This window comes from Aulostomus chinensis, chromosome 21 (assembly GCF_037954235.1).
Source record: "Aulostomus chinensis isolate RoL2024-O1b breed Wild chromosome 21, RoL_Achi_v1.0, whole genome shotgun sequence".
Lineage (NCBI taxonomy): Eukaryota > Metazoa > Chordata > Actinopteri > Syngnathiformes > Aulostomidae > Aulostomus > Aulostomus chinensis.
In genome coordinates, this window is record NC_141340.1 from 7,601,334 (window position 1) to 7,627,396 (window position 26,063).

General features: G+C 44.0%; 1 protein-coding gene across 1 annotated transcript; it reads left to right on the forward strand.

The window, feature by feature from the left end:
* Positions 1 to 15,670: 15,670 nt before the first annotated feature.
* Positions 15,671 to 23,601, forward strand: shha (sonic hedgehog signaling molecule a). Its single transcript, XM_086191661.1, has 3 exons — positions 15,671 to 16,455; positions 19,870 to 20,131; positions 21,806 to 23,601. The coding sequence occupies exons 1-3, from the start codon at positions 16,156 to 16,158 to the stop codon at positions 22,468 to 22,470; spliced, it is 1,227 nt and encodes a 408-aa protein (XP_086047787.1). The 5' UTR covers positions 15,671 to 16,155; the 3' UTR covers positions 22,471 to 23,601.
* The last annotated feature ends 2,462 nt before the right edge of the window (positions 23,602 to 26,063 follow it).

A 26,063-nucleotide genomic window follows, 5' to 3' on the forward strand; every position in this document is an offset into this window, starting at 1 on the left:
CCCATCTCTCTGCAGGTGCTAATGAATGATGCAATTGGGAAACCACGACATATCAAGTCACCCTATTATCACAATCTGGATAACACAACCAATACAGGACCGTCTGTTTCACGGTGAAACCAAAAAAATAAATAAGAAAAAGATCAGAGGGAGAAAGAGGAGGGGGCAGCAATAACATGTTTGTCTGGGAGAGTAAATTGATCACTGTATGGATGTCACATAGCTGGTGTTATCCCCCGCCGGAGCCACAGAGAAGGTCATTGTTGTATTGTGAATACATGAATAACGATGTCATGCCTTTTTTTTTTTCAGGGTTTGCTTTAGACCCTGAATGCATCAATGGAGACCGTCAACATGCCCGGTCCTGCGTGTGAGCATAAACATACAGGAATTATGAAGGGCAAAACTTAAAAATGTGCTGCCACGCTGACACCAGCAGACAACCACATAGCCATAATTAATACTTTATTCCCCAGCAGTTGCCTTCATGAGGGGCAGATGCCAACGTGATGACCTGATATTTGGAAACCACATGTGAAGAAGAAGCATGGACGCAAAGTATCATGTTTACTTTCATAAATATGGCCAACACACACGTGAGGGCACACACACACACACACACACACACACACACACACAGACACACACACACACACACACACACACACCTTCTTTCACCTGGCAATTAAATTCAGTTAGAGATTCCTCTCAGCTGCTTCCCCGGTCTTCACAGGAGTCTCAGCCTCCGTCCCGGGCTGATAATAACTATAGTCTGCAGTATTTCAGCCATTCATTTGATAAAGTGCTTTTCATCTTGCAGCTTTCATTATCCACACACCCTGAAAGTGTGTGTGTGTGTGTGTGTGTGTGTGTGTGTGTGTGTGTGTGTGTGTGTGTGTGTGTGTGTGTGTGTGTGAAGTTTACTTGCTTGGCATGCTTGGTTTGGAGTTGATTAAACAAGTGTTGCAATTATGATTGGATGATTGGAACTCCATAATGCAATAAAGTGACCTCGGATCTATACCAGAGCTGCAAGGTGATTCGCTGGAAACTATCCAGGGGGGGAAAAGGATTTTTTTTTTCTGAGATCGATCCTGTTGACTGAAATGGCTTTGGTTCATAACAGACCATGTCTGCTAGCAACAGCTTAGCTGGTCCACTGAGGCGTCTGTCCACACATCTTTTGGTGGGTTCTTTAAAGAAGGTGAGTAAAGCAGTCTCTCCCAGCAACAAGGAGAGAAAGATGTTTATTGTGATGACCCCGCTTGACACGGTGAGGCTGCTTCCTTGACACAAAAACATGCTACTCCAAGGCTAGACTTTCATATAACCTTCAAGACGCCAGAAACCACAGACACAGCAGATTCATTCATAAATATATAAATAATTTCACACCATTTTACTTTATCGCAACACTCTGGCAAAGATTTCAAGATATTTGACCACCTTTCTTATGTTTCCAAGGAGCAGATGTCAAATCACTGATATGTTAAGGAACGACACTATAGTTGCATGCTTTTTAAAGGACCATGGTGTCGAATTTTCACCCCTAAGGAAAATCTTCTGTAGCTTGCAGGGTCATTGGCGAAGGAAACTACCCAGTTCATAACTTTTGTTCTCCAATTTCTTACAACAAAAACTTGCAACCAATGAATCATAATCAGAAAAAGTTCCCTGTCGGGAAATTTGTCTGCCCGCAAGTGCTCAAACACAGTTAAGTAAGAGGAAATAATTGTCCAGTCCACACGATCATAAGGAAAGAGTCTGAAGTCCTGCGGTCACTGATAAATAATCAACCTGCAATTACTAGAAAGTAGGAGAGGAACAGTAGCTGTACAATAAGAGCTGACACCAAGGGAATAAAATAACAAGCAGGTACAGACTACAACTCAAAAGTGCTGGTTTGTCCATTCTGGGCTACTGTAGATGCAGCATAGTGGGCTTCTTATCGACATATAAAGGTCTCAGTCAGAGCCAACTGAGCCGCAATTCATTGTTCTTTGTTTCAGGTAATTATTGAAAACATAGTCAGAAATAACGACTGCCAAAAGACTCATCTAAATCTTGCACACTGCTCCTTTAAGTGATTTAGTTTCTGACCAGCAGTGACCAGGTTGTACAAAGGTGCCAGTTGATGTCAAACACCCCCACAAATGCACACACACTCTCACCTAACATGTTACATATTCCTTCTGAGAAATATTGCTCACTCCTGGCATGACTTAGCAAATAATTGCTAGTCAGGGGGAGGAGGTAGCGTCTAATATGCATTGGGAATTTTAATCTTGACTTTTAATAAGCTTTTGACCTTCTTGCGTCTGCAGCCTATAATTAGAATTTCTGGCTGGGCCAGATTGACACAATGCTGTGTCTTAAGGGAGGTAAAACCTTGTGCGACTGCGGTCAGCAGACCTTCTAAATCATGCAGCTGCATGAGAAGTGTTTAATCTAACAAATTGGTTTCTGTTTCCTCTCCTTTTATTCATTCTTTCATGCTGGAGGTATTCTGAATATGGAGGTGATGTCATCGTCTCATCCTCTTAAGAGTGACTGTGGACCGTATATTCCAAAGGGGAGGCAGAGAATCAGGACCTAATGGTCTCTGCTCCGCCAGCCAAATCTAATTGTGCCCTTATCTTCTCCAAGTTTAACTGCTCCACTGAAGAGGACGGAGCTCTTTGGACTTTAACTGTTGACTTGCCTGTGTGTTATTATTACATATGTGAAGCTATATACGAAATTGCTTTGCTACGACTGGATTGAACCTCATCATTGTTGAACTCTCTCCTCCTCTTTGGACCTTTGCATGTGTCAGGCAGCACTAAATTTAGCGGCTGGTGTTTATTTACTTTATGTCCTTGCTGGTGTGTCCTTGCTAAATGAAGGCGAACAGGACTGTCACCATCCAGAGGACAGCAGCGGCCAGCCCCTCTGGAGTTGATGGATAACGTGGGGATGTGTAAACCTGTGTGTTTGTATGTGTGCGTGTGTGAGTGTGTGTGAGCAGAAATATATGTGTGCAAACAACATGCATACACCCACGTGCACGCACACAAAAGAGCTGCTTTTGCACAATAACTGGCTGCTGTAATCCAAATAGATCTTTATACAGGAAGCTGTATCACAGCCTCACTTTGAACAACAGGCCTTTAGTCATACAGGTATTTGTGCTTGTGAAGGTATTCAGACTTCCGTGTGGCATAGTGGTATTTGCACCTTTGCTGTTTCAGTGTGTCAGTGTTGAGCGCTACACCGTCCTATGGATCAGTGCCTCTGTATGGATCCCCTGGAGCAGCCTCTTGTTCCTTTAACATTCCAGGTACATCCAAGCCAGCTCCTTCCTGTCGCTCCCCTTGTGTGGCGCTGATTGACAAGCGTCCGCTTCTCTCAGGCGCGTAATCAATCTGCTAATTGGTGTCGGAGGGTCGGTTGCTGTTGAAGCGTCCCATGCTCTTTCTTTGGCTAATTTATCTTTGTCACTGCCAGACTCACATTAGTTGGGAAAGTTCAGCCTCTGCAGAGCCTCGCCTCCCTCATACACACACGCACACACACACACACACGCACACACACACACACAGTATGCTACTGTGCTTTGTTCATCTCTTTTTTTACTGCAATACATCACACAAAAGAGTGAGGGTAAATGTTAGCCTTGCACCGTTTCCATTGGTAACCACAGCTCAGGAGGTAGAGGAGGAGAGCAGGTCAGTCTCCATGCAGGATAATTGGTGACTGTATGTGCTTTATCATAATCCACCGCTGCAAATATAGAGCAGGAAGAGTGTCGAATACTAATAACAATAATTAGGCATCTCAAAGTTGTGAAACTGGTTGAATGCAATCTCTTCTTCGAGAAAAAGTGACATAAATGCATGCCATTCTTGGTATAACAGAATCTCAAAAGCAGCACGGCAGAGAGCTGACTGAGCCCTTCAAAGAGCACTTCACGTCTGATTGATTTACAGGCCGTTTCTACCCAGGGTGCCAATCAAGCTCTGATTAGACATCACTGATGGCGGTTCAGACAGCAGACATGTCCCTCTGCCTTACAGAGCACAGAAGATTGATTGTACCAGGCAGTTTAACCCAGATTAATCTCTGCAAATGACGTTGGAAGTTTTCATGAGGAGAAGTGTGCTAATGAGGAAGTGGAAAAGGAAAAAGCATGAAGCACTGCCTGCTCCCAAACTTGTGGATTAGGCCCCCAGTGCCCCCTATTGGCCCCCAAATCATCTGTTGATCCTCTCACACACTGATCCTCTACATTCATTAGAGACAACAAGACTTCATGCACTAGAAAAAAAGATATACCTTCAGATGACGTTGCTATGTGACACACACTTTCATGTATGCCTCTTTTCCGCCTATTTTTAGTTTCTTTCTGCAGCGATATATAGGTGCGAGAGGTGTTCTGATGGGAGGAAATTATGAGGACCAGCAGGAGAGATGTCCATATTCCAGCCTCGCCAGCCTTGCTACCTTACAAGAGCGGCGGCTGCACACTGATCATTCCCTCATTAAAGTTGTTCACTTTCTCCTCTTTTTTTTTTTTTTTTTAAAAATCTTTTTTTTTCTTTGATGCACCCATTAAGTGCTTTAAGCGCTACAGCGGTCGGCCGCGCTAAAAGTCTGTCTGAGCTGTTAACAGCACCTTTTCAACAAAGACAGAACTATCAGAAGATGATGATCAATCCACCGCCATTAGCTCCACTTTTATTCACTCTCTTATTCACTTTTAATGCAAAATAAGGCTCTTAGGGAGCAGAGCAGAGCTTCATCATTAGTAGTCTCTGCGGTTGTGTAAAAGCTTTGTATATATAAAACTCTCTGCACTTTTAAGAATGAAATAAAAAAGGCATTTTCTGGAATATATTCTCTGGGTTTAATGAGTGTATTTGTTATCTGATGCATTATGGGTTTTTACAGCCAAAGCTGCAGGTACAGAGTACACTAAGATAAGGCTGAAAATTTCCATGTTTGTAAGAATCTAACATGGGGGTTTTGGAGGTAATCGTGAATTATTTTCAGCAGGAAGTGAAGGTGCTTCTTCTCCGACATCAAAGGACATCAACTACCTCAGACCCCGACAGGTCATGACCGATAATACAAGAGAAGATCACTTCAAGACGCTTCTAATCAGCGATATTGGCCTGCTGTGCGTCACACTGCACGCTGTTTCAACCCTGACACACAGACACAGACACACACACACACACACACACACACAAAACCAACATGAAGGACAAAATCAATAAAACTGCTTTTTTCATGCAGAATTGTGATTGTCTCCCCTTCCATTCGTGGATTGAAGTAGTTTATGTCTGAAAACAAGTATTACACAACTTAACAAAAGCTGGATTCGTCTTCCAGGGGCTCCTGTGAGTGGCTATATTTGTAAAATAAGCATTTAGGGCAATAAATTCAACACATTTTTGAGTGCAGAACTCCAGTCTGCTTGGCCGCTTACTCGACAATGTAGCAAGTGGGTGAGTTTTTAGACACCGGCTTGTAAGTTTTCAGGGAGCAACGCAAGTGGAGGATGCGGTGAGGTCTCACACCGGCTTTCCCAAAAGTGCAGCTGTGGAGGCCGGCCTCTTGTAGTTTGGTGAGATTAGGAACAGAAGAGGATCAAAAGTGAAAAACAACAATTTATCAATGCATCTAGTGAGAGATATCCTATAGTATGAGAATAATGTGGAATGACAGAAGAGGATCAAAGATGGGAAACAAGCAGGGAGCATAAACATCAATTTGAGCGGCGCTAAACAATCATCAAATTGTGCTTCGACTCAACAGTAAGATAATGTGAGCGTTAACTGTGAGGTGTAACCATCCTCAAGTCCGTTTCCTGTGCTTTTGATGTCCTGGAAAGCTGGCAGATAATGTACGATATGATATTATGTTCATGTACTGAAAGAGCCTTCAGTCGACTCTTCAAACACCTGCACAGCCTCCTATGATCCTCTCACCTGTGATCTAAGCCTTTTATAAACCTCTCCACCCTGCTGTCGAAACCCGTAAACTCCTCCCTATGCTCCTGACGGTGCAGCCGCAGCAGTAAAGATAAAGCATGAGGAGTTTCCCACCTGCAGACAGGAAGTGAGAATGAGTTCATTGAGGAGTTGCTGCTCCTCCTGGACCTACTGTCCGAATTAGAACATCCAGGACAAGCGTTCTGCTAGACGCTCTGACCTTCCCTGATAACACGAGGAAGTAAGATGAAGGGGACATGTTCTGGCATGTCTATATCCTACCTATGGCAGTGGCCTAATTTCTTGTTTGAGTTGGATGAAGTCCTTGAAGGGGCAGCTTAGTTTACCAAGCCGAAGGCACACACGGAGAAGGAAACCTGCTGCATTTCATACACATGGGAAAGAACAAAGGGAGATGATGATGATGATGACAACACAAGATCAATACTATTTTAGCATATGATTGTCAAAGACACCTCAAGAATTTATTCTTAACATCTGTAATTTTTGGGGGGGGTTTTATGGGCTTAAGCTTTATAGTTCTGCTTCATTCTCGTCATCTCCCCACTCTGATAAACCGATGCTCCAAATGAACAGGCAACAGCTAGCGAGTGAACATCGCAATAACCCCCAGAGGAACCAGGATCTGGGGGTGACCAAAAAATAGCTAAAAGGTGTCTAGAAATACAGCTCAATGGCAGCCCTGATAGCCCTTTCTTGCATCTGCAGGTGTAACTGGTTTGCGCTATCATGTCAATTTTCTACTGCTTATCCTGCTAAGGGTCTAACCCTGAAGCCTATCCCAGTAACCTTCAAGCAAGAGGTGGGGTTCACTCTGGACAGGTCACCAGTCCATCACAGGGCCAACACATAGAGACAGACAACCATTCACACTCACAGTCACACCTACGGTCAATTTAGAGTATCAATCAGCCTCGTCCCCTCTTGATGTCTTTGGACTGTGGAGGAAGCTGGAGTACTAGAGAGAACCCACACAGGAACAGGGAGAACATGGAGACTCCACACAGAAAGATCCTGTACCCGAGTTGGAGCTCCAACCCGGAACCTTCCGGTGACAGTACTAACTGCTGCACCACTGTGCCTCCCATCATGTCAATTTATAAGGTGATTATTCTTACCACAAAAAAACAACAACAGAGCAAACCAATGTCAATATATAACTCGCGCAACTTTTCCTGCCGGTCCAGATAGTGTAACCAGCGACCTTGAATCTTTACGCCCCTAAATAACCTGTTTAGTTGTGATAGTGACTTGTCAGTTAGAGGTTGAGCCTGTATGAGTGTTCCAAGCTGGGTCCTAAATCTCTGCAGCCCAGGACAGGAATCAAACCACCAGGAGCTTGAGATCCTTGATTGGTGCAATTGGACAAACCATGTTATGTCTGAAACCACCAGTGTTCAAGACCAATCGGCATCCTTCGGGGTGGCTGTACGACAGACTCTATGATGATAACTAAAAACAGTGGCTCCTGAGGAGGTTGGCATAGACGTTGCCGCAGCATCAGTTATATCAGAAAGAAGAGGGAAGATCAAAGAACCACTCTGTACTCTTTTCTGGTTATAAAAAGATGTTGCTCTTTGACTTGCTTTGGCTTCTACTTCAGTGAGTTGATCTTATTGCTTAAAGTTTGACTGATAACTCATCCAATCACCTGACTTCTTAAAAGCCTCTGCCCTTTTGCAACAGTGTCTACTTCCAACTTTATCGCGTTATGCAGGAAAACGGTACAGAAACCTTCATCGGCAACCACCTGTGGATCCTAGTTTGACATGTGGCTGTTTCCTGTTGTACCTCGAGTGTGCCGTTTCCCCAGCCGTCACCCTCCTGGGATTGTCTGGGTGTGGCTCGCTGTTGGGATTCTCCCAAGTGTGTTGCATGAGTGACACATCAGACCCTTCCTCCTTTTCTGTGAGGTCACCCCTCCATCTCTTCCTGCATGTGAAATGCGTGTGTTGTTCGTATGAGATCAAAGGAGTTATAATGCAGGTAAATTCCCCACAGAAGCCTCTACCACATGAGACTATTAACCACCGGCTAAACAAATCATAAAAATAGACCCCAGTGACTGATTGTCTGGCAGCGTTTTATGAAGCAGCCATAAAGGGATTCGAAGTTTTTCATAGAGTGTTTAAAGCTTATAAAATGTGAAGATATTTGGAGGTGGATTTAGTTATTCAGGTTAGGAAGGGGTGTGAGCTGTAGGGGTCAACGCGAAGGTGCCAGCTAGCGAGAGCTGCAGTCTGGGTGTTAATCAGACTCATCCTCTGGAGCAGCATTTGACATTTCCCATCAACACCGACTCCCGACTCGCTCTCTCCTCACCTGGGCTCTCGTACGCTCTCGACCAGACTGTCTTCCTTACTCTGTTGACACAGGCGGGCTGCTCCGTCAGTCACTCGCCTCATTAACTCCTGTTGGGCTGCAATTCCCACTGCAGGAGTTATACACGCACTACATCCACAAAGTTTCCCACTCGGAGGCAGTGGAGTGTTTGTCGGTTAGCACATTTTGACATGTTTTGACGTTTGGCTGCATGTGTGAATCACTACAGCTGCAGGTTCTGTCTGCTCGACTCTGATCAGATGAATTGATTTTGGACCTCTGGCGCTTCTTCTTTTCTCCAAACCTCAATAGATACATCACTTTTCTGTCTGTACTGAAGCACAGTCCGCCAATCGCTCAGGGCTCAGTTGTTGTTGTTTTTTTTCTCAACATTTCTATTACTTCAAACCCACAGGGAGCATATACTGCATTTCAATTTATGGCTGCTTTCACTTTGAAATACCATCCAATATCTGTGTCCATCCAAAGCAACAACTCAGAATAAAATATGAGGCAGTGTCACTGTTGTTCAGCTTCCCTGTTCCTTCCAGGCAATAACTTTGATCAGTGGCAGCAATTTCCTGGATTAGTAAAGTTTAAATGAAAGCATGAAGGATGTCGGATACTATCAAGTTTGATTGAAACTCCGACACCGGTGTGTGCCAGCACTTCCTTCTCATGATGCATTGTGAAGATCTGCGGCGATATTGAGTTTGATGACAGACGCTGTGTTTTGCAGATATCATTAAGGCAAATGAGAAAGAGCTGATTGAGGAGCCCGAGCAACATGTTAGCATATCGTAACTGGCAATCAGACACACGGGTGATTAGTGCGGTTGGCATGGGTAGTGTAGTAGCCTGCTGACGGGCGTGTGATTAAGCTTTCCTGCTGTTTGTTGTGTTTTTACACCTCGTTTTAGTCAGAGGGGGAATTATAACCACCATTTTTGTAGCCTGAGGTGATATGGCAGAGACTTCCAGACACCCAGGGCTCATTAGAGAGATAGAATCAGTGTCCTCCGATTTAATGACTGCAACGAGTTCATGTTGAAGCGTATTACTGCCGTACTCACACACTTCAGACTGTTTCACAACTTTATGTTTAGGGTCTATTTTTTTTGTACCCTTATAGAGGCACAAACAAACTTTAACATCTGGGTTCGTATTCAGCTGATTCTTCTGAGGTGGGGAAAATATTCTACCGGTCAGGTGAGAAAATGAAGTTGTGTGATTCATGTTCTCCCCTGAAAAGACTCACAAGGTTGAAGGTTGCAGTAGAGATTGCAACACAGGTGTAAACAAATACAAAAGTCTTGGAAAATAAATGTAATGTGACTTACTAGTAAATTTCCATGTCTCTGCACCTGTGACAGGCAGTATGTTTTCTTCTTCTAATTAACAGCAGATCCCTGGAACGATTTGAGGGAATGACTTCAAATGCCCACTGGGACACTGAAATTTGTTTTTAGAGTTCAAAGGTCACTGTTACAGTTGGACTAGTTTTGTCTTACTATGAGTGACAATTACAAACTCATATTTTAGAGCAAAAGACTCATTCAGATACTAAGAATGCAGCATATATCAATAATCATATCAGTGAGATGTATCAAGCTTTAGTGTTTGCGGGGGGGGGGGGGGGGAGCAGGGTTCACATAGTAAAAATAAAACCTAAACCCTTCCCTTTGGGTTATTTTCAAACATTGTTCAATAAATGGAATTTTGCAATGTGTCTGTTATGTTTCTGTTTTTCTTATTCTTACTTTGCTTTTTTTGAAAATGGACATGTTCCCATGACAACTGTATTAGAGAACACTAATGTGCATTGAAAGCATTTCTCTAATATTTTGGTTGTAAGGTGTGGAGCGAGCTTGCCGTGTTTTTGTAATGAGTTCTTTACTTATTTATGTGTGTGTGTGTGTGTGTGTGTGTGTGTGTTTGCAGCATTTCTGTGATGCTCTGTGTCTTCACTCCAGTTCTTTAATGTGAAAAGCGCAGCGTTTCTGTAATGACGTGTGTTGTGGTTTTGCAGTCTTACTGTCAAGTTCCTCTGTGAGTATGCACCTTTTCTATAATGTCCGTGTGAGTTTGCAGTGCTTCTATTATGTTTTGGGTGTATTTGCAGGGTTTCTGCACTGCAGTTGCGTTGTATTAGTTAGCAGCATGTTTTTTATCGTGATGTTTTATTATTTTGCTCTTGTTTTGTCTATTTGACCGTGTTTTCATAAGTTGCAGTGTGTTGAGCTCTCAGGGCCGCTGTTATTATCCTTGAAGATGCCATTTCTTTACCTCCGAAACCTTCTGAACAATTGAATTTGGGGTGTTTTAGGAAACAAAGGAAGCAGTGGGAATAACCCCTTTTAAGTGTATTGTCCATGTAAATAGACATTTTCATGGTTCCAGGGATGGACAGAGGTGAGCAGCCACATGTAGGGTGCATGTCAATGTTGCCTAAGATTGTGACAGTGTTGCACGGCGACCAGCGCTGACTCACCTGCTGGAGAATATCACACACCCCAGCCCCCTGCTATCCACTCGTTCACCTCCTTCCCCTCCCAACGAATTCACCCTGCACTGCAGTTTAAAGTGGTTTTGCCTGTCTAGCCTTGGCGTTTAATGTTTAAGTATTGGGAGCGGCTGGAGAGAGCAAATAAAATGCCTTTACAGACTCTGGGGCACGCTCAGAGCTGTGATTCCAGATACTGTATTGTGAAATTTCCATTGTGCTTGACAGAGTAGCCCCAGGGCACCTGAATCTGCTCTGCTGTATTTAGACTTATTCATAATGCTTGATGCGTGGGGCTTGGATAAACCATTTAGAGGTAAATTACTTAAACTTTTGTTCCGACAAAGGAGTACACATGTTCAGGGCATAGGTGGCCGTGTGTCCCTGTTGTAAACTGTGAGAAACAGGATAAAGGTTTGAATAGAGACCTCACCTGTGAGAGAAAACCACAAACAACACAATGAGTTGTGGTGAGGCTGCTTTTTCCTTTTGCTGGGAGAAAGGAAATCCTATTTGCTGCAAAACAACGCAGAAAAGCCTGATACTACTTATATGTTTGTGCATGATTATTCTGTAGTCCTAATCCGTCTAACAATGTTACAAAACATTCAGACAGGAGGAGGCTTTAAAGCAGTAATTGGGGGGACTTTACACGGGTAAAAAACACCGCTCAACCACTTCTAGTTGCATCTCGCTCATGCTTGATCAAGACCGTGGCACAAAAATCAAACATGGGTGTGGATTTAGTCTGATTCGAAGCATATCTCTTCATTCCCTTGAATGTCAGGTTGAAAAAAAAAGATGAAAAGGGAGCATTTAATGCAGCAGATGTCTCAGACTTTGGATGTGATGTTTCTTTTAGGGGGTGCAGGTTTTCATGTGACACGGAAGGAGTCAAAATGGACGACTCACTGGTTGTTTTCACGCCTAACTCAGGATTAGCCGTCACATGCAACAGGCTTCTTAATATGAATTGTGTAATGACCTCAATCCCTTCAGAATTATTTCATCAAATCAGCCTAACTGTTGCTGTGTCACTTTCATATACAGAGGCGAGGAAGAGGGGGAGATGAAGGGGTTACAGGGTGGCACATGCCCCAAAGTTTTTGGGGGTCTTTGTTGGAATTAATGCCTGAATGAATACTTCACTCTTTCAAAAGGGAGGCATCCAAATAATTTGAATAATCTTTGGTGAAGCATTTGCGTTGGCAGTATCAGTAGCGATATCAGTATTGTCACTCCGATCAGTATTTTATGTGTAAGATATAAATGACTGGACTGGATGAATCAAAAAATATCATGAGCTCAATAGCTGCACACATATACAAAGAATTTGAATGTATATTTCTAATTTCAGTTTAAAAATTTGAGGCCCTTTAATATCGATTCATAGCCCTTTGATGTTGGTGTTTATAGCTCTTTGATGTCAGTGTTTATGGCCTTGTGATCTGAGTGTTGTGTATTTTTTTCTCTTTTCTGCATTTTATAAAATGTTAGTAAGGTGTAAGCTGTATGTCACCGGCGTCTATGAATTTGGAAAAATAGTTATAAAAATAAATATGATAAGTATCACATCATATAAAAAAAACTGCTCCTCTTTCCATCCATCCATTGTTTACCGCTTATCCTGTTAAGGGTCGCGGGGGGGGGGGGGGTGGAGTGTATCCTAGCGGCTACAGGCTAGAGGCGGAGGCGGGGCCTCTGTCCAGGCCCTGGACAGGTCACCAGTCCATCACAGGACCAACACATAGAGACAGACAACCATTCACACTCACAGTCACACCTACGGTCAATTTAGAGTATCAATCAGCCTCGTCCCCTCTTGATGTGTTTGGACTGTGGGAGGAAGCTGGAGTACCAGAGAGAACCCACACAGGAACAAGGAGAACATGGAGACTCCACACAGAGAGATCCTGTGCTGGAGCCGGGGCTCGTACCTGGAACCTTCTTGCTGAGAGGTGACAGTGCTGACCACTGCACCACCACCACACTGCCCCTGCCCCTCTTTCATCTGGAAAATTCCAGAAAACACAAATATTTTTCACATCATAAGATGCAGACCAGCGTTTATTCTCTCTGTTTGAACTCTAGGGGCTTCAGCTTTTGTGTCTGCTGAATATTGGACCAGAACTGACACATTAGTGATGTCATAAATCCTGCATTTGAGCCCGCCTATTGAATCCGACTCTTCTAGTGTTAAATTCTACTCATAAAACAAGTGCCCAACTACATACAACTAGCAACAAGTTCTTAACCCATTGTTGACTGGAGGGGGAAGAATAACTGTTGGTATATTGCAATTTTTTATGCCCCTGTATCAATATGATCCCCCAAAACCCAGTACACTCCCCAGTGGTTGGTTATTGTTGGGCTCCTCTCACATCCAGTTGCTCCGAATCTGAAGCTGAAGTACAAACTCTTTAAAAATGGATTTATATGTCCTGAATTAGCAAATATTATTTCATATTTGTTTTAGCTGTTTGGTTTTGTTTAGCAGCAGTTTATCAAGATGAGGTCAAACTTTACTAAATCGATTGGAGGTAGAAACTGTCTGCTGTGATTTCATTACCTTGAGTTGCTAACTCCGCCCACCTGGCACTGGAGGAGGCCAAAATCAAACAATGAAGTGCAATGTTTGCAAATGCTCCTTGCCCCAGTTCTGCATGATACATGGCTGCTCTCCTCCATGAGAGCAACCATTCAGTCTCTCTCAGGCTGAGTTTTGTCTCATTCACGAGGAACCCATCGTCAATGATGATTATGATGATAATTATTATTATTATCCTCATTACACCCTGCATCCTTTGTGTGGAGTGACACCTCTTCAGATGCTCTCTGTGGTTTGAGGATGTTTGTGTGGGATGCCAAGTTTAATCTTAAGAGTTGTGAGACCTGAACGGAGACTGACCTGAGGCCAGAGAGGGCCTCTGGTGTCCCTCAGGGCACCGGGACTACCGTCGGCTCTGTATTTGAACAGCACCTCCGTGGAGACAGCATCTGTCTGAAGGAGACGTCTTATGTCAAAAACAGAGAGAATATAAAGGTAGTGGAGCCGTGGAAGTTGGTCGAGCTCACATAGGAGCTTGCCAAGCCGTCTTCCGGCCAAGATTAGCTGTTTCGTGGTGTCAGTGCAGCGGCAGGTAGTCTCTCAGTGCCACAAGCCTGGCACAGGCTGCTAACACCAGCCTGGAGGTCAGCCAGGGGGAGGTTTAATGAGACTGAAGCCACACCAAAGCCTGGCGTGTCTGTCCTCGCTGCCACACTGTCAGTGTGATGAGAGCTGGAGTTGCCCCACAACAGACCCTCTTCCTGTAATTACTCCAACAATTTCCTTTGTTATCACACAAATAGTTCATGAAACATTTTAGGTATTTGTTTGTGTCTTGACTAATACGCCTTGAAAGCGGATATAGTGGTGTTTCACATGTAAACACTAAATACTAAAATATCATGTGTGTGTGTGTGTGTGTGTGTTAGGCTAAAAACAAACCACCGAGGAATGTGGTGGAAAACTATTTTAGACACAACAAAACTTTCAATTGCACAAGTTTTAGCAGTGATGTCGACGGATTCTGCCATGGATCGAGAGTTTAAGAGCGCGAGGGCGTCAGTCGTACACGGGCCAGTTAAAACGCTGCTCAGTGAGGCTTCATGTGGTGAACATGCTGGTGATTCTGGCTCCTTAAAGTACAAAATAGATGGTTCCTAAAACAAACAAAAAAAAAAACAACTGGTCTGATCTGGCCTGGAGAATGGTTTCTGCTGTTGGACTGTGACTCTGTCCAGGTGCCGGTCTCTGTGTCAGGGACTCAACCTGGTGGTGTCACTGTATAGTTTTAAAGAGAAGTCCAAACATTCTTTGATAGGGCTGAGTATTGATCAGCCATGATTTTAAATCTCTGAGCAAAACTTCAAAACTACAGAGTATGAAGAGAGACCAAATTTCTATCACTGAGGATTAAACCTCCAAGTTGTGGTGTTTTTTTTTTCATATTTTAAAACTGCTTTGTGTGGAAAACTTGAAAGAAAAACTCAAAGAGTCGTAAAAGAACTTAAGATAAACCACATTTTGGTGAGTTGATTTATAGATTTTTGTATTAACAGACTTTTCTGAGCGTGTGAAGTTGCCAAGGAGCTAAAACCCAAAGATTTGTGACTAATGTGTTGTGTAGTTCTTATTTTGTTAAAAATGTTTTGTTTTGTTTTGTTTTGAAATCGGTATCAGTATCATTCAGGAAGTGTTGTTAAAGGAACCGATATATCGAACATCTTTTGAATGACATCCAGTGTCAGTCTTGGTGCTTTGAGGCGCAACAGGGCGCTTTGAGTGCGCATGGCACAAACTTGAGTGAAGAATAGAAAAAAAAAATACTGCAGATCGATAAAGTTGTACAAGTTTGCAGGGTACCAAACAAATTTCTCTTTTATCGTATTTTTTCAGATTTCTGCAGACTGATTGTAACCTTGTCTTCATTGTCACTTTGATGTGTTTACTCCTTTATATCCAGAATTTTTTTGTTTTAGTTTTCAAAACCACGGATCTCATTCAAAAAGACAGAAAATAAGATTTTTTTTTAAAAAATATAGGCTTAATTAAATACAAAGTCACAGTGAAATCATCAGGCACGGGCGTGCGCGTTCACGCGTAGTTCTCATGAGAAAAGCATTCTGTGTGCGGAAAGTTCCTCTAGACGCACTTCAATTACCGCGCGCGCACGCACTCTCTCTCTCTCTCTCTCTCTCTCTCTCTCTCTCTCTCTCTTTCTCTCTCTCTCTCACACACACACACACACTGAAATCACTTCACTTAACTTGGCCGCTTTCAGATTGGAGCTCGTGTCTGTTCAGCCTTGAAATCAGCAAAATAGGAGGGTTATAATTGATGTTTTCCCATGGAGCGGCCCCTCCCCGCGACACAGGCTCACCCTCAGGTGGAAGAAATCTTTTAAGATTTTTGTGTGGGATAACATCAGGAGGGTTTGTCGAGGCGAGCCAATCAAGTCCCTCCCCTGCTATAGATCGGTGCTATAATACAAAGCAGTAAAAGCGGTCGTCTCACACAAGCGGCTGCAGCTCGACTAGAGATCCCGTGGCTTTTAATTCCCTCACTACTTTTTTTTTAAACCCTCCTTCGATGTGCCCCGTTATTACCGTTTGTCTGAGGCGTTCATTTCCGCACCTGCCACGGTAGAGACCAGGCGAAGGCGAAGTAGAGGAGGAGACAAGGGCATTGCGAGAGCCGGGAGCGGCGCACACGGTAGAGACAGCAGCGGCGACTCGTTTGAGACCTTAAAAAAAGGAACCAACAACCAAAAAAAAAAAAAAAAAAAAAAAATGCTGCTCTGGACCAGAATCGTATTGGTCGGTCTCATCTGCTTGTCCTTGGTGTCCCCTGGGATGGGATGCGGACCGGGCAGGGGCTACGGCAGGAGAAGACACCCGAAGAAGCTGACACCTCTCGCGTATAAGCAGTTCATCCCCAACGTGGCAGAGAAGACCCTCGGGGCGAGCGGCAGATACGAGGGCAAGATCACCAGAAACTCTGAGCGATTTAAAGAACTGACTCCCAATTATAACACAGACATCATATTCAAGGATGAGGAGAACACTGGTGCGGACAGGCTCATGACTCAGGTAAGGAGACTGAACCAGCCTTCCTGCTCCTAACGCACCATCACCGCCACAACCTCCTTGTCACACTGATTGCGCACCTTAAGTGAAGTCTGTTTTTACCCGCTGCTGAACTCTTCGCTCTCAGCCTTTTAACTTCCTTGTAAACGCAGATCTGCACCACAGTCTGGGTTTTTTTTTTTTTTTTTTTTTTGAAAGGCTGCAGAGCGAAATCTAGAGATCCAGCTGGAGGAGACGTGATGTGCAGGCGGACAGTCAGGACAACTCGGCCTTCATGATTGTGACAGTGTATTTAAAATATTAATGTGGCCCTCTCCTCATATCTATATTTGTATCTGTTTGAAGCTCTAGTTGTTGTCTTGCAGGCGCGCGTTCAAATTAACTCACATGTACGAAGGCAGGCGGGCAGGCAGGCAAGCAGGCGTGTGTGTGTGTGTGTGTGTGTGTGTGTGTGTGTGTGTGTGTGTGTGTGTGTGTGTGTTCTCCAGCTGCTTTTTAAGGCGCGTTTTTTCTCTCTTGTGGAGATGCGCACACGCAGGCATGGCGTGGCTCATTCAGACATTTTCTCGCGCAGGCTGCTGTGATAGAGCCCCTCGCTTGCTGTGCACCAGCGCGTGAAAACTGACATTTCTTTGAGAGTGTTTCTGAACACTAGCATAAATGGGTGGGACGCGGGTATTTGAGCGCACATGGCATGCGGAATGATTCCCCCCGCCCCCCCCCCCCCGGTTGTTGCTGCTGCTGCTGTTAAATAGACTCTCATCTTGGTGGATCACAGCAGCTCTGGAGCATCACAGTCCATGGGAGAGACCCGCAGGACGCCGCGTCTCTTCAGCATGACATTTAGCACTTAGATGCTGGTGAATTATTAAAAGCGCTTGGCTGATATCGGCTCTGTGATAATAAAATGCCGGTGATGGTGGAGGTGGTGGTGGTGGTGGTGGCGAGGCCACGCGAGCGCGCGCCAGAGTCCCTGAACCCGTGCCTCGCACCAGACGTGAGCACGAGCTGCGATGAAATATTCACTGTGCGTGCGTGCGGTCTCGGCGTCCCTCTCCCCCTCCCTTCCTCCTCCTCCTCCTCCTCCTCCTCATCTCTTCTGTGATACACATATAGGTTCACCAACACACGCGGATCATGAATTTACAGCCGGGTGGTGAAGCCTGAAGAGGGTGTGTGCGTCTGTGTGTGTGTGTGTGTGTGTTTGTGTGTGGTGGTGGTGGTGGGGAGATCAGGGTCGCCGGGATTTGTGATCTTTCCCGGGGAATCAGGAGGAAACACACCACCTGCTGTATAAAAAGTGTGTTTATGGATGCGTCAAGATTTGGTGAGTGAGGGGCAAACAAAAAAGGAGGGGAAGAGTTGTTGCCTCTCATCCATCATCGCGCAGCGAGTGTGAAGTGCGCTTTAGGCACCCCTCACTGAGCCTGGAACCAAACGTGAACTTATGACCTCTGATCAGTGAGGGGGTGGGGTGGGGGGCACAGACACCAAACAGGTGATTTTATCAGGATGATGATGCAAAGTCCCATAACAGCAATGAGTCTTCAGCGGTTTGGGGGCTTCCATGTGCATCAACACATGATTACCGCTGTGCCAATGAGGTGATCCACGGCTTTACGCATGGGATTTTACGCGCGGGGTTTTACGCACGAACGTAGCGGGCTTCCTTGTTATCTTTAGAACGTGTATTGGCTCATGAATAGAGACACGTGGGTTCTAGCTTCTTAAAGTGTGAGTGGTAACCAAAGTGACCCGGTAAATTCAGTCACTGCAGCGCGGTAAAACCTCGCTGACTTAGAGGAGTTTGTGGTTTCATAGGATGTTTAGGAGTCTGAGAGGGAGAGGAGCATCATCCTGGAGGCTGCGATGACAAAAAAACAATGACATGGCCACGGATTATTGCCTCATGTTCTGTTTAAACTCCTAAACTTGAAGACAAGTGATAAGATTTGGACATGATATCAACAGAGTGACTCAACAGACTTGAATCTTTTTCTTTGCTATGTTAAGATACTTCAGCACCCCCCCCCCAAAAAAAAGAGAGAGAGAGAGAGAGCGAGAGAGAGAGATGAGCTGGCGGGTTGTTTGCACTGACAGGTAGCTGATAAGTGTTTCCTCTAACCAAATCATTTGTGAAAAGATTAAGAGGGAGGCTGTTGAACAACTTTACCCCGAGCACAAAGCGCCTCCCGGGACGCCCTGCTGAGCTTCACGGTGGCTGAGCAGAATTTGGCTTGATTTGCGGCACACGACCTAATGAATTAATAAATAGGTTAAAGCTTTACGGCTCTTGACTCTGACAATCTCGCTCAGAATGTGGGAGGGTCCCCTTTTTCCAGCTGTTTTTTTTTTTAATTCATTCATCACATTCTACAAGTGTGATATCCTCATAAATCTGATATAAATGAGTTTGTTGGAGGAGGGGGGGGGGCAGTGGGTCTCACACACATACACACACGAATATACATAGAGAGGTCTCTCTGTACTCGATATTTCTCAACTCAGCAGCCAAAACACTTAAGGAGGCGCGTCACGTTTCCCAAGACTTTACAGGAGGGATAATGAGGAAAGTTTCCCTCCGCGGTTGACTGAAAAGGCTCTTTGTGATGTTTTATTTGACATATTGGTTGAGTGGTGAGAATAGTTGTCTTGGAGAAGGCGAGGCATCTTCATTGAGAGAGAGAGAGAGAGAGAGAGAGAGAGAGAGAGAGAGAGAGAGAGAGAGGCAGAGACGATTTATTTATAGGACAAACTTTAAAGCGACAGCTGCTCTTGAAGATCATCTTCATATCATCTGCATATCAATTATTTATTTAAAGAAAACAGACAACCAACAAAGGACCTTCATCCTTTCATGGTTAAATTTATCATGCAGGGGTTTTTTTTGGGAGGGGGGGGGGTGGAACGGGGGGTGGAGAGGGAGGCTGCTCGCACCTTTCCAGGACCCATATGTTATAGGCCAGTGAAGCGAATGCGGTGTCTTATCAATATTTCATCAGCAGCTTTCTTATCCGAGATGTGCCCTCTGACGCTGCTGCTCACGCTGAGAAATGCAAGCTCACATTGGAGATCAGAGCAGCTCGGCCACTACCTCTCAGCTGGGAGGAATTAGGGGGATGTGAAGGTGTGTGTGTGCGTGTGTGTGTGTGTGTGCGCGCGCGCGCGCGCGCGTGTGTGTGTGAGCGAAAGAGAAAGCGAGAGAGCGAGAGAGAGGCCTTTAAATCGATCTTTAAATGTTATTACTAAATAATGGAGAGATCAAGCAGGCATGCCAGGAATCTCTCTATTTATGGGGTGAAGAAGAAGCAGGAGATAGAAAACCAAACCAAACCAAACCAAAAATCTCATCCACAAGTATAGGAAGAGGGCACCTGCTGTTAACACCTGAGCTGTAAATCTCTTTCTCCTCTCCAGAGATGTAAAGACAAGCTGAACTCGCTGGCCATCTCAGTGATGAACCAGTGGCCCGGGGTGAAGCTGCGGGTCACGGAGGGCTGGGATGAGGACGGACACCACTTCGAGGAGTCCCTCCACTACGAAGGCCGAGCAGTCGACATCACCACGTCCGACAGGGACAAGAGCAAATACGGCACTCTGTCCAGACTAGCCGTGGAAGCGGGCTTCGATTGGGTCTACTATGAATCCAAGGCTCACATTCACTGCTCCGTGAAAGCAGGTAAACAAATGAGCCTGTGACGTATTTGCCACCAGGTGTGATTGTGATCAAGAGCAGGTGCAGCTGCTGCAGAGCTGCTTTATCTCCTCCAGGTTTCATGCAAAAAAAAAAAAAAAAAAAAGTTGAGTTTTATCAGGAGAGGAAGTTAAACTAGTGACGACAAACATGCTAAAAATAGCACCGATGACGATCTGGGGGCGTAATTCTGTCACGGCGAAGAAAACGGCCACGAGAAAGTTCACAAAGCCAGTAGAGTTGGATCGATATTTACTCCTGATCAGAAACCAATGAGAGGCAGCGAGAACCCGAATGCGTCTGATGAGTTCAAGTGCAGTGAACCCCCCCCCCCCCCCCCCTTTTAAACGGTAACCATCTCCCTCTGTTCATGACGGATGTGCAGCTTTCAGCTGGGAGCAGCTTAGTTTCTGATCTTACATCGCCCCACACAGTTTCCTGGTGGGAAACACGGCCGGCGAGCTTGCACGGAACTTCTTTATTTTAAGTTAAATGGAGGTCATATTTTGTATTTTGGTAGTTAAAAAACAAACAAACAAACAAACAAAAACCCGTCCCTGTCTGCATTTTAAATTCAAACCGTTATTATTGGTATTTTTTGAAGGGGTTTCCATTCTTTTAACTTAGGGCCTTTTTTAAGTTTGAAAAACTCACAGTCATTGATAAACCTCATCTCTCTCTCTCTCTCGCTCTCTCTCTCTCTCTCTCTCTCGTTTATTGATAAATCCCTTATTAATCATTCAACACACACTCCGTGAGATCACAGCGTGGGCCAGGGCCGACGTGTCATTTAGGGGTCATTCGACTTTACCAAAAGGATTTGGGCTGAACAATGTTGAATTGGTTGAGCTAAATCTGGTTTTCAGTTGTCACCTTATTTCATGCTCGGGAATCTTAAAAGAAGATTAAAAGCCCCCAAATTCTGAATATAGGAAACCCCCTCTCCTCTGTGTGTGTGTGTGTGTGTGTGTGTGTGTGTGTGTGTGTGTGTGTGTGTGTGTGTGTGTGTGTGTGTGTGTGTGTGCAGGATAGTGTGATCCTAGGGACTGGTATGTGAAGAGCTCCACCAAGGCCAAAATTATTGTCATCAAGACTGACAACAAAGCTAGAGAGAGGTGGTTGGAAAAAGGGACATTGATGTTGCACAACAGAAAGCATTTAAGAGCCCGGGCCCTCATTTAAATTCAAATCTACAACTCGAGAGGCTTGGAAAAGTGGCTCCGCAGGGTAAATAGTAGTTGTGAGTCTCCTATTTGTGTGAATTGCCACATAGAGGTTTCTGCACCTGAGTAAATATAGGAAGAGTAGCTGGGAAAGGCGTAAGTGTTCTTTAGCGGGAGAAGCTCGGATCCACAAGCTGATTTAGAATAACAATGCCAGCTCTTTATTGGGTTTTTTAATTAAGAATAGATGAGCCAAGGCTTTCAGTTTTCACGTCTCAGACAACGTGGAGGAAGCCAATACGCATCTGGCACCGAGGAGCCCACCGGCATTATGCAAAATGCATACGGCCCACCATGTTTGAGGGCAGGAGAGAGATAGATGGGGGGGAGGGAGGGGGGGTATGAGTTTTTGAGTCCCATTAAAGTTTAATCATCAACTTTGATTCTTCTATATTAAGTTATGTAATAAAAAATACCCGATGTTTTATTTCTACAGAAAACTCCGTGGCAGCTAAATCTGGAGGCTGTTTCCCAGGATCCTCCTCGGTCACCCTTCAGGATGGATCCATCAAACCCGTGAAGGATCTCCAGACCGGTGACAAGGTCCTGGCGGCGGACGACGACGGAAACCTCATCTACACCGATTTCATCATGTTCATAGATCGAGACTCGAGCACTCGGAGGCTCTTCTACGTCATAGAAACAGACTCGGGTGAGAAAATCGCGCTGACCGCTGCTCACCTCCTCTTCGTCAACTCCACCAGCGCGCGGAGATCGGCGATCTTCGCGAGTCAAGTCCGACCCGGTCAAAAGGTCTTCGTGTTTGATTCGACTCGACTCGTGCCTGTGACGGTAAAACGGATTTACACGCAAGAACACGAAGGTTCCTTTGCACCGGTGACCGTCCAAGGAACCGTGGTGGTGGACCAGGTCCTCGCGTCCTGTTACGCAGTGATCGAAGACCACGAGCTGGCTCACTGGGCCCTGGCACCCGTCAGGCTGGCGCACTGGGTGTCCTCGTTGCTTTTCAGGTCCAAGTCACAAGTCAGTGCACAGAACGACGGAGTGCACTGGTACTCCAAGATCCTCTATCAACTAGGAACATGGCTCTTGGACAGCCACTCGATCCATCCACTTGGGATGTCAGTATACTCGAGTTGAACCCTCCACAGGAACTTAAATGTAGGACAAACGAACTATTCAGTAGATTAAAAAATAATAATAATAAATAATAATTAAAAAAAACAACAAAAACAAACGAACGAACAAACATGACAAAGGCCCCAGCGGAGTTGGGATATTTATTTCAGTGACTTTTCTATGACGTGTCCCCCTTTCAAAGAATGAATGGAGCCTTAAAAAGTTTCTCTTTGAATAATTTATTCTCACATGAACTGGCTGCTGTCACACAAATGGATTCTGGAAGGGTGTGAGCGGCATAAACTGTGCATAATCTATTTTTGTATATCTCAAATGCAAAGAAAGAAAAAAAAACCGAGGAAAAAAATGGAGAAAAATGTTTTTAAAAAAAGTGTTTTAAAAAAAAAAAGGAAGAGAAAGATGTAGAAAGGAGCTAACTTTGACAGGTTGTAATGTTCATATGTGCATATATGTGCAACTGACTGTTATATTTTGGGGAGAACAAACTTCGCGGGGTTCCATAAATTATATTTTTATACACAGAATTGTAAATTAGATTTTGACAGATCGCTACCGAATCACATTTCGTTATTTGAAATAGTGTAAGATATGAGAATATATTTTAATTTAAATACAGTAGTTGGGAAAGTATTGGAAAAGAAAATCTTGTACTGCTTGGTTTATTAAGAATTTTATTATTTTGGAAACTGTTCGTTTACGTTGTCGGAGAGGGACAGATATTCTGCCTCATGTCTGCATTCTCTGCTTTTTATTTTTGTTATGTTGCGTTTTCTATTTTTGTTGTTGTTTTGGTTTGTTTTCTTTTGAGAAAAAAATATTAAATGCAGATTCTGACAATTCAGTAACAGTTAAAGTAGTACTGAAACGGTTTCGTTAAATAAATTAATAAGTAACTCATGTAAATGTACTAAAAATGTATTTTTCTTTTCGTATTTTGTAATAGGGAAATAGTTTTATAGAAATGACCTGCGGCAGATGCACAGTTTGGATAGTCTATATAGCCAGACCATACCAGTTAACTTTCATAACAGGGCGATGTGTCAAAAAATGTCTAGAGTTTATTATTTATATGTTTATTACAAAAATGAGATAAAGAAAATCTTCAAACTTGCTCTTGTTACATGTCTTTGTCTGAATGAGCTTCACAGGAACATTTAAAACCACATTTTACCACCAAGTAGAACCCATCATCCACGTCCCAACGCTTGTACTCAAATGTTCTTATTTACAAAGTACCGAGAATGAATCTTGCCTGATGAAAAACTATCAGGATATTTACGGTAATCCTGGGAGAACTATTTCACCCTGCTGTCTAAAATGGAGCATATTTCGCTTTGAAAAACCTTTTGCGTGCTCGCGAAATGTTGAGAGCTCTTGTCAAATTTAACGAGGTTTGCCCTCCGCAAATAACTTCTATCTTGCTGACAAATTAAACACAAGTGTGTTTGTTGGCCCTAAATCTGCTTCTCAGCGTCTGCTGCTTGAGGTCAGACTGCTCCGTTCGTCCTCTTTGACATTAAGAGCAACTTATTTTAGTCCAAATGCGTAGAAAGTTGGAATACTACTATATTTTCTTGGCGGACTTGTTCTTGTGCATTGTCTTGAAATGTGCTTTTTTTTGTGTGCTTGTGTGTGTGTGAGTGTGTGTTTTGTTTTTGTGTGTCGTCTGATGACGCGCAGACCATGTTATTAAGTTGTACAAGTGCGACACCATGTGGTGAATCATAGGTAGCGCGGCACAGTCGCTGGAAATTCTTTTTACAGAGAAAAAGAGCTGAAAATATCAAGAAAAAATAATTGGAAATGTAACAAAACAAGGCAGAGAGCAGCACGAGGGTCTGTATGGAGGGATTCTTTTCTATCCAAGCAGGATGTTCAAGGTTCAGAGGTGGGTTTGGTGATCTTGAATCTAATTATGCAGCAAGGAACACAAGGAATATAAAACAAACAAAGTGGAAATATTATCCTCAAGATGCCTTCAAAAGGTAAAAGTTCAGTTTGAGAGCACTGTTGCAACACGAGCAGGAATTCCATCTGCTTCTCTCAGGTCACCCACATTGTGTTTTGTTGTTGATATTGTGAGGTGGAAACTTGGGGAGGGGACATAGTGGCCCATCTCTCCCGGCGCTGTGACCTTGGGTCCCTGAGAGATACAAAAGCGTCCGTGCCGGGCAGCATTCCTGAGAGCAGGTAAACAGAGCCTCCTCTAATCCCTCTGGGGGCCCTCCGTCTGCTGGAGCTCAACAACGGCTTTTACAAATGTTGACATTTGCAAACACGGACAGTCTGGCATTCTAGAAAACAAAACTCCTCGTCTCTAAGAGAGTTCTGCAAATGGCAGCACTGCCGCCGCCACTGCTCCTGCTTTCTGGGCAACATTAAGTCCTCAGTGCCACACAAGAGTCACAATATGAGAAAACACTTCAATCTGCTGATTTTACAGGTCCTCTGACCCAGCCATGGCTGCCAGGACTACATGGTGAGTGGTCCTGTGTATGTTTCCAGTATCTTCCATTCCAGCATTAAAACATGGGTTGAACTTCCGCGTTCTATTAAGCAGTAACATAAAACCTCCAATATGAAGTCAGGACTCAAGAAATAATCTGCTGTTGTTTCCCATCTAACAGTTTAGTGCTGTACAAGAAGCATCTTCAACAAATCTGTAGCCTTTCAATTAAAAATCCGAGGTTCCCAACGCGAGGGGCCCGACCCCTTAAAGGAGTCGCAAGAAAATCTCAGGATTAAGGTTTCGCAAGAGAGCAAAAGGTAACATTCAGCGCATCTAATATACATCACCTTTAGGTTTACTTTTAGGAAACAGTAGGTTGACCTCAACAGACGTGAAATTATTGAAATTGGATGATTTAGGATGTCATGTGGAGAAAAGTCAACGTTGGAGGCTTTTAACCTGCTGTTAAAAGACAAAAAAGGGTTGTTAAATCTGAGATTAAAGGCTCACAAAAAACACATTTAACAAGCAATGAGACATTTAGCTTCAACTCAGTTGCTCACCAGACATGTAACGACTCCTCCTGGTGGCTTCTGTTCCAGCAGCATCGACTAAACCCTCAATTTTTACCTGGACATCTGCAGGACTTTGCCACACCTTTGAATCATAAATGCGTCCCTCAAAAGTTCCCTTAAAATGCCAGTTTATAAATACTAAAACCAAAATTTACCAGGAGACACTCTACTGAAACGAATGACAAATCACCCGCTCGGATGCAACAAAACATGCATCAAAGTCGGTCCATATTAACCACGCTTGTTTTCGGGAACCCCATTCAAATGTTGCCATGACTTTTCCAAGAGTTTTTCCAATAAGTTTTCACTCATGGTTCTCAAACTTTTCCATGGCTGAAAATCTTTACAGTAAATATTTTTCCAGTTCAAACCCTGTCAATACCAACCAGCGCCAGCAACACACACAATGTCATCACAACAATAAAAGACAGAAATGTGAGTTCATGTATCAAAAACTTTTATTTTTCTTTAAAAGGTTTCTAGTATTTAATTTAACAATTTATATCAAAAATAGAGCATTTTTTTCTTAGAAATAATTCCATTCTTTCTCTTCAGGGAAAATTGACAAT

Bases quoted from the DNA above. Each gene is read 5' to 3' on its own strand.
- shha (XM_086191661.1), top strand. From the start codon at position 16,156: ATGCTGCTCTGGACCAGAATCGTATTGGTCGGTCTCATCTGCTTGTCC. The intron at 16,456-19,869 runs GTAAGGAGACTG...TCTCCTCTCCAG, and splicing joins CGGACAGGCTCATGACTCAG to AGATGTAAAGACAAGCTGAA. The intron at 20,132-21,805 runs GTAAACAAATGA...TTATTTCTACAG, and splicing joins TCACTGCTCCGTGAAAGCAG to AAAACTCCGTGGCAGCTAAA.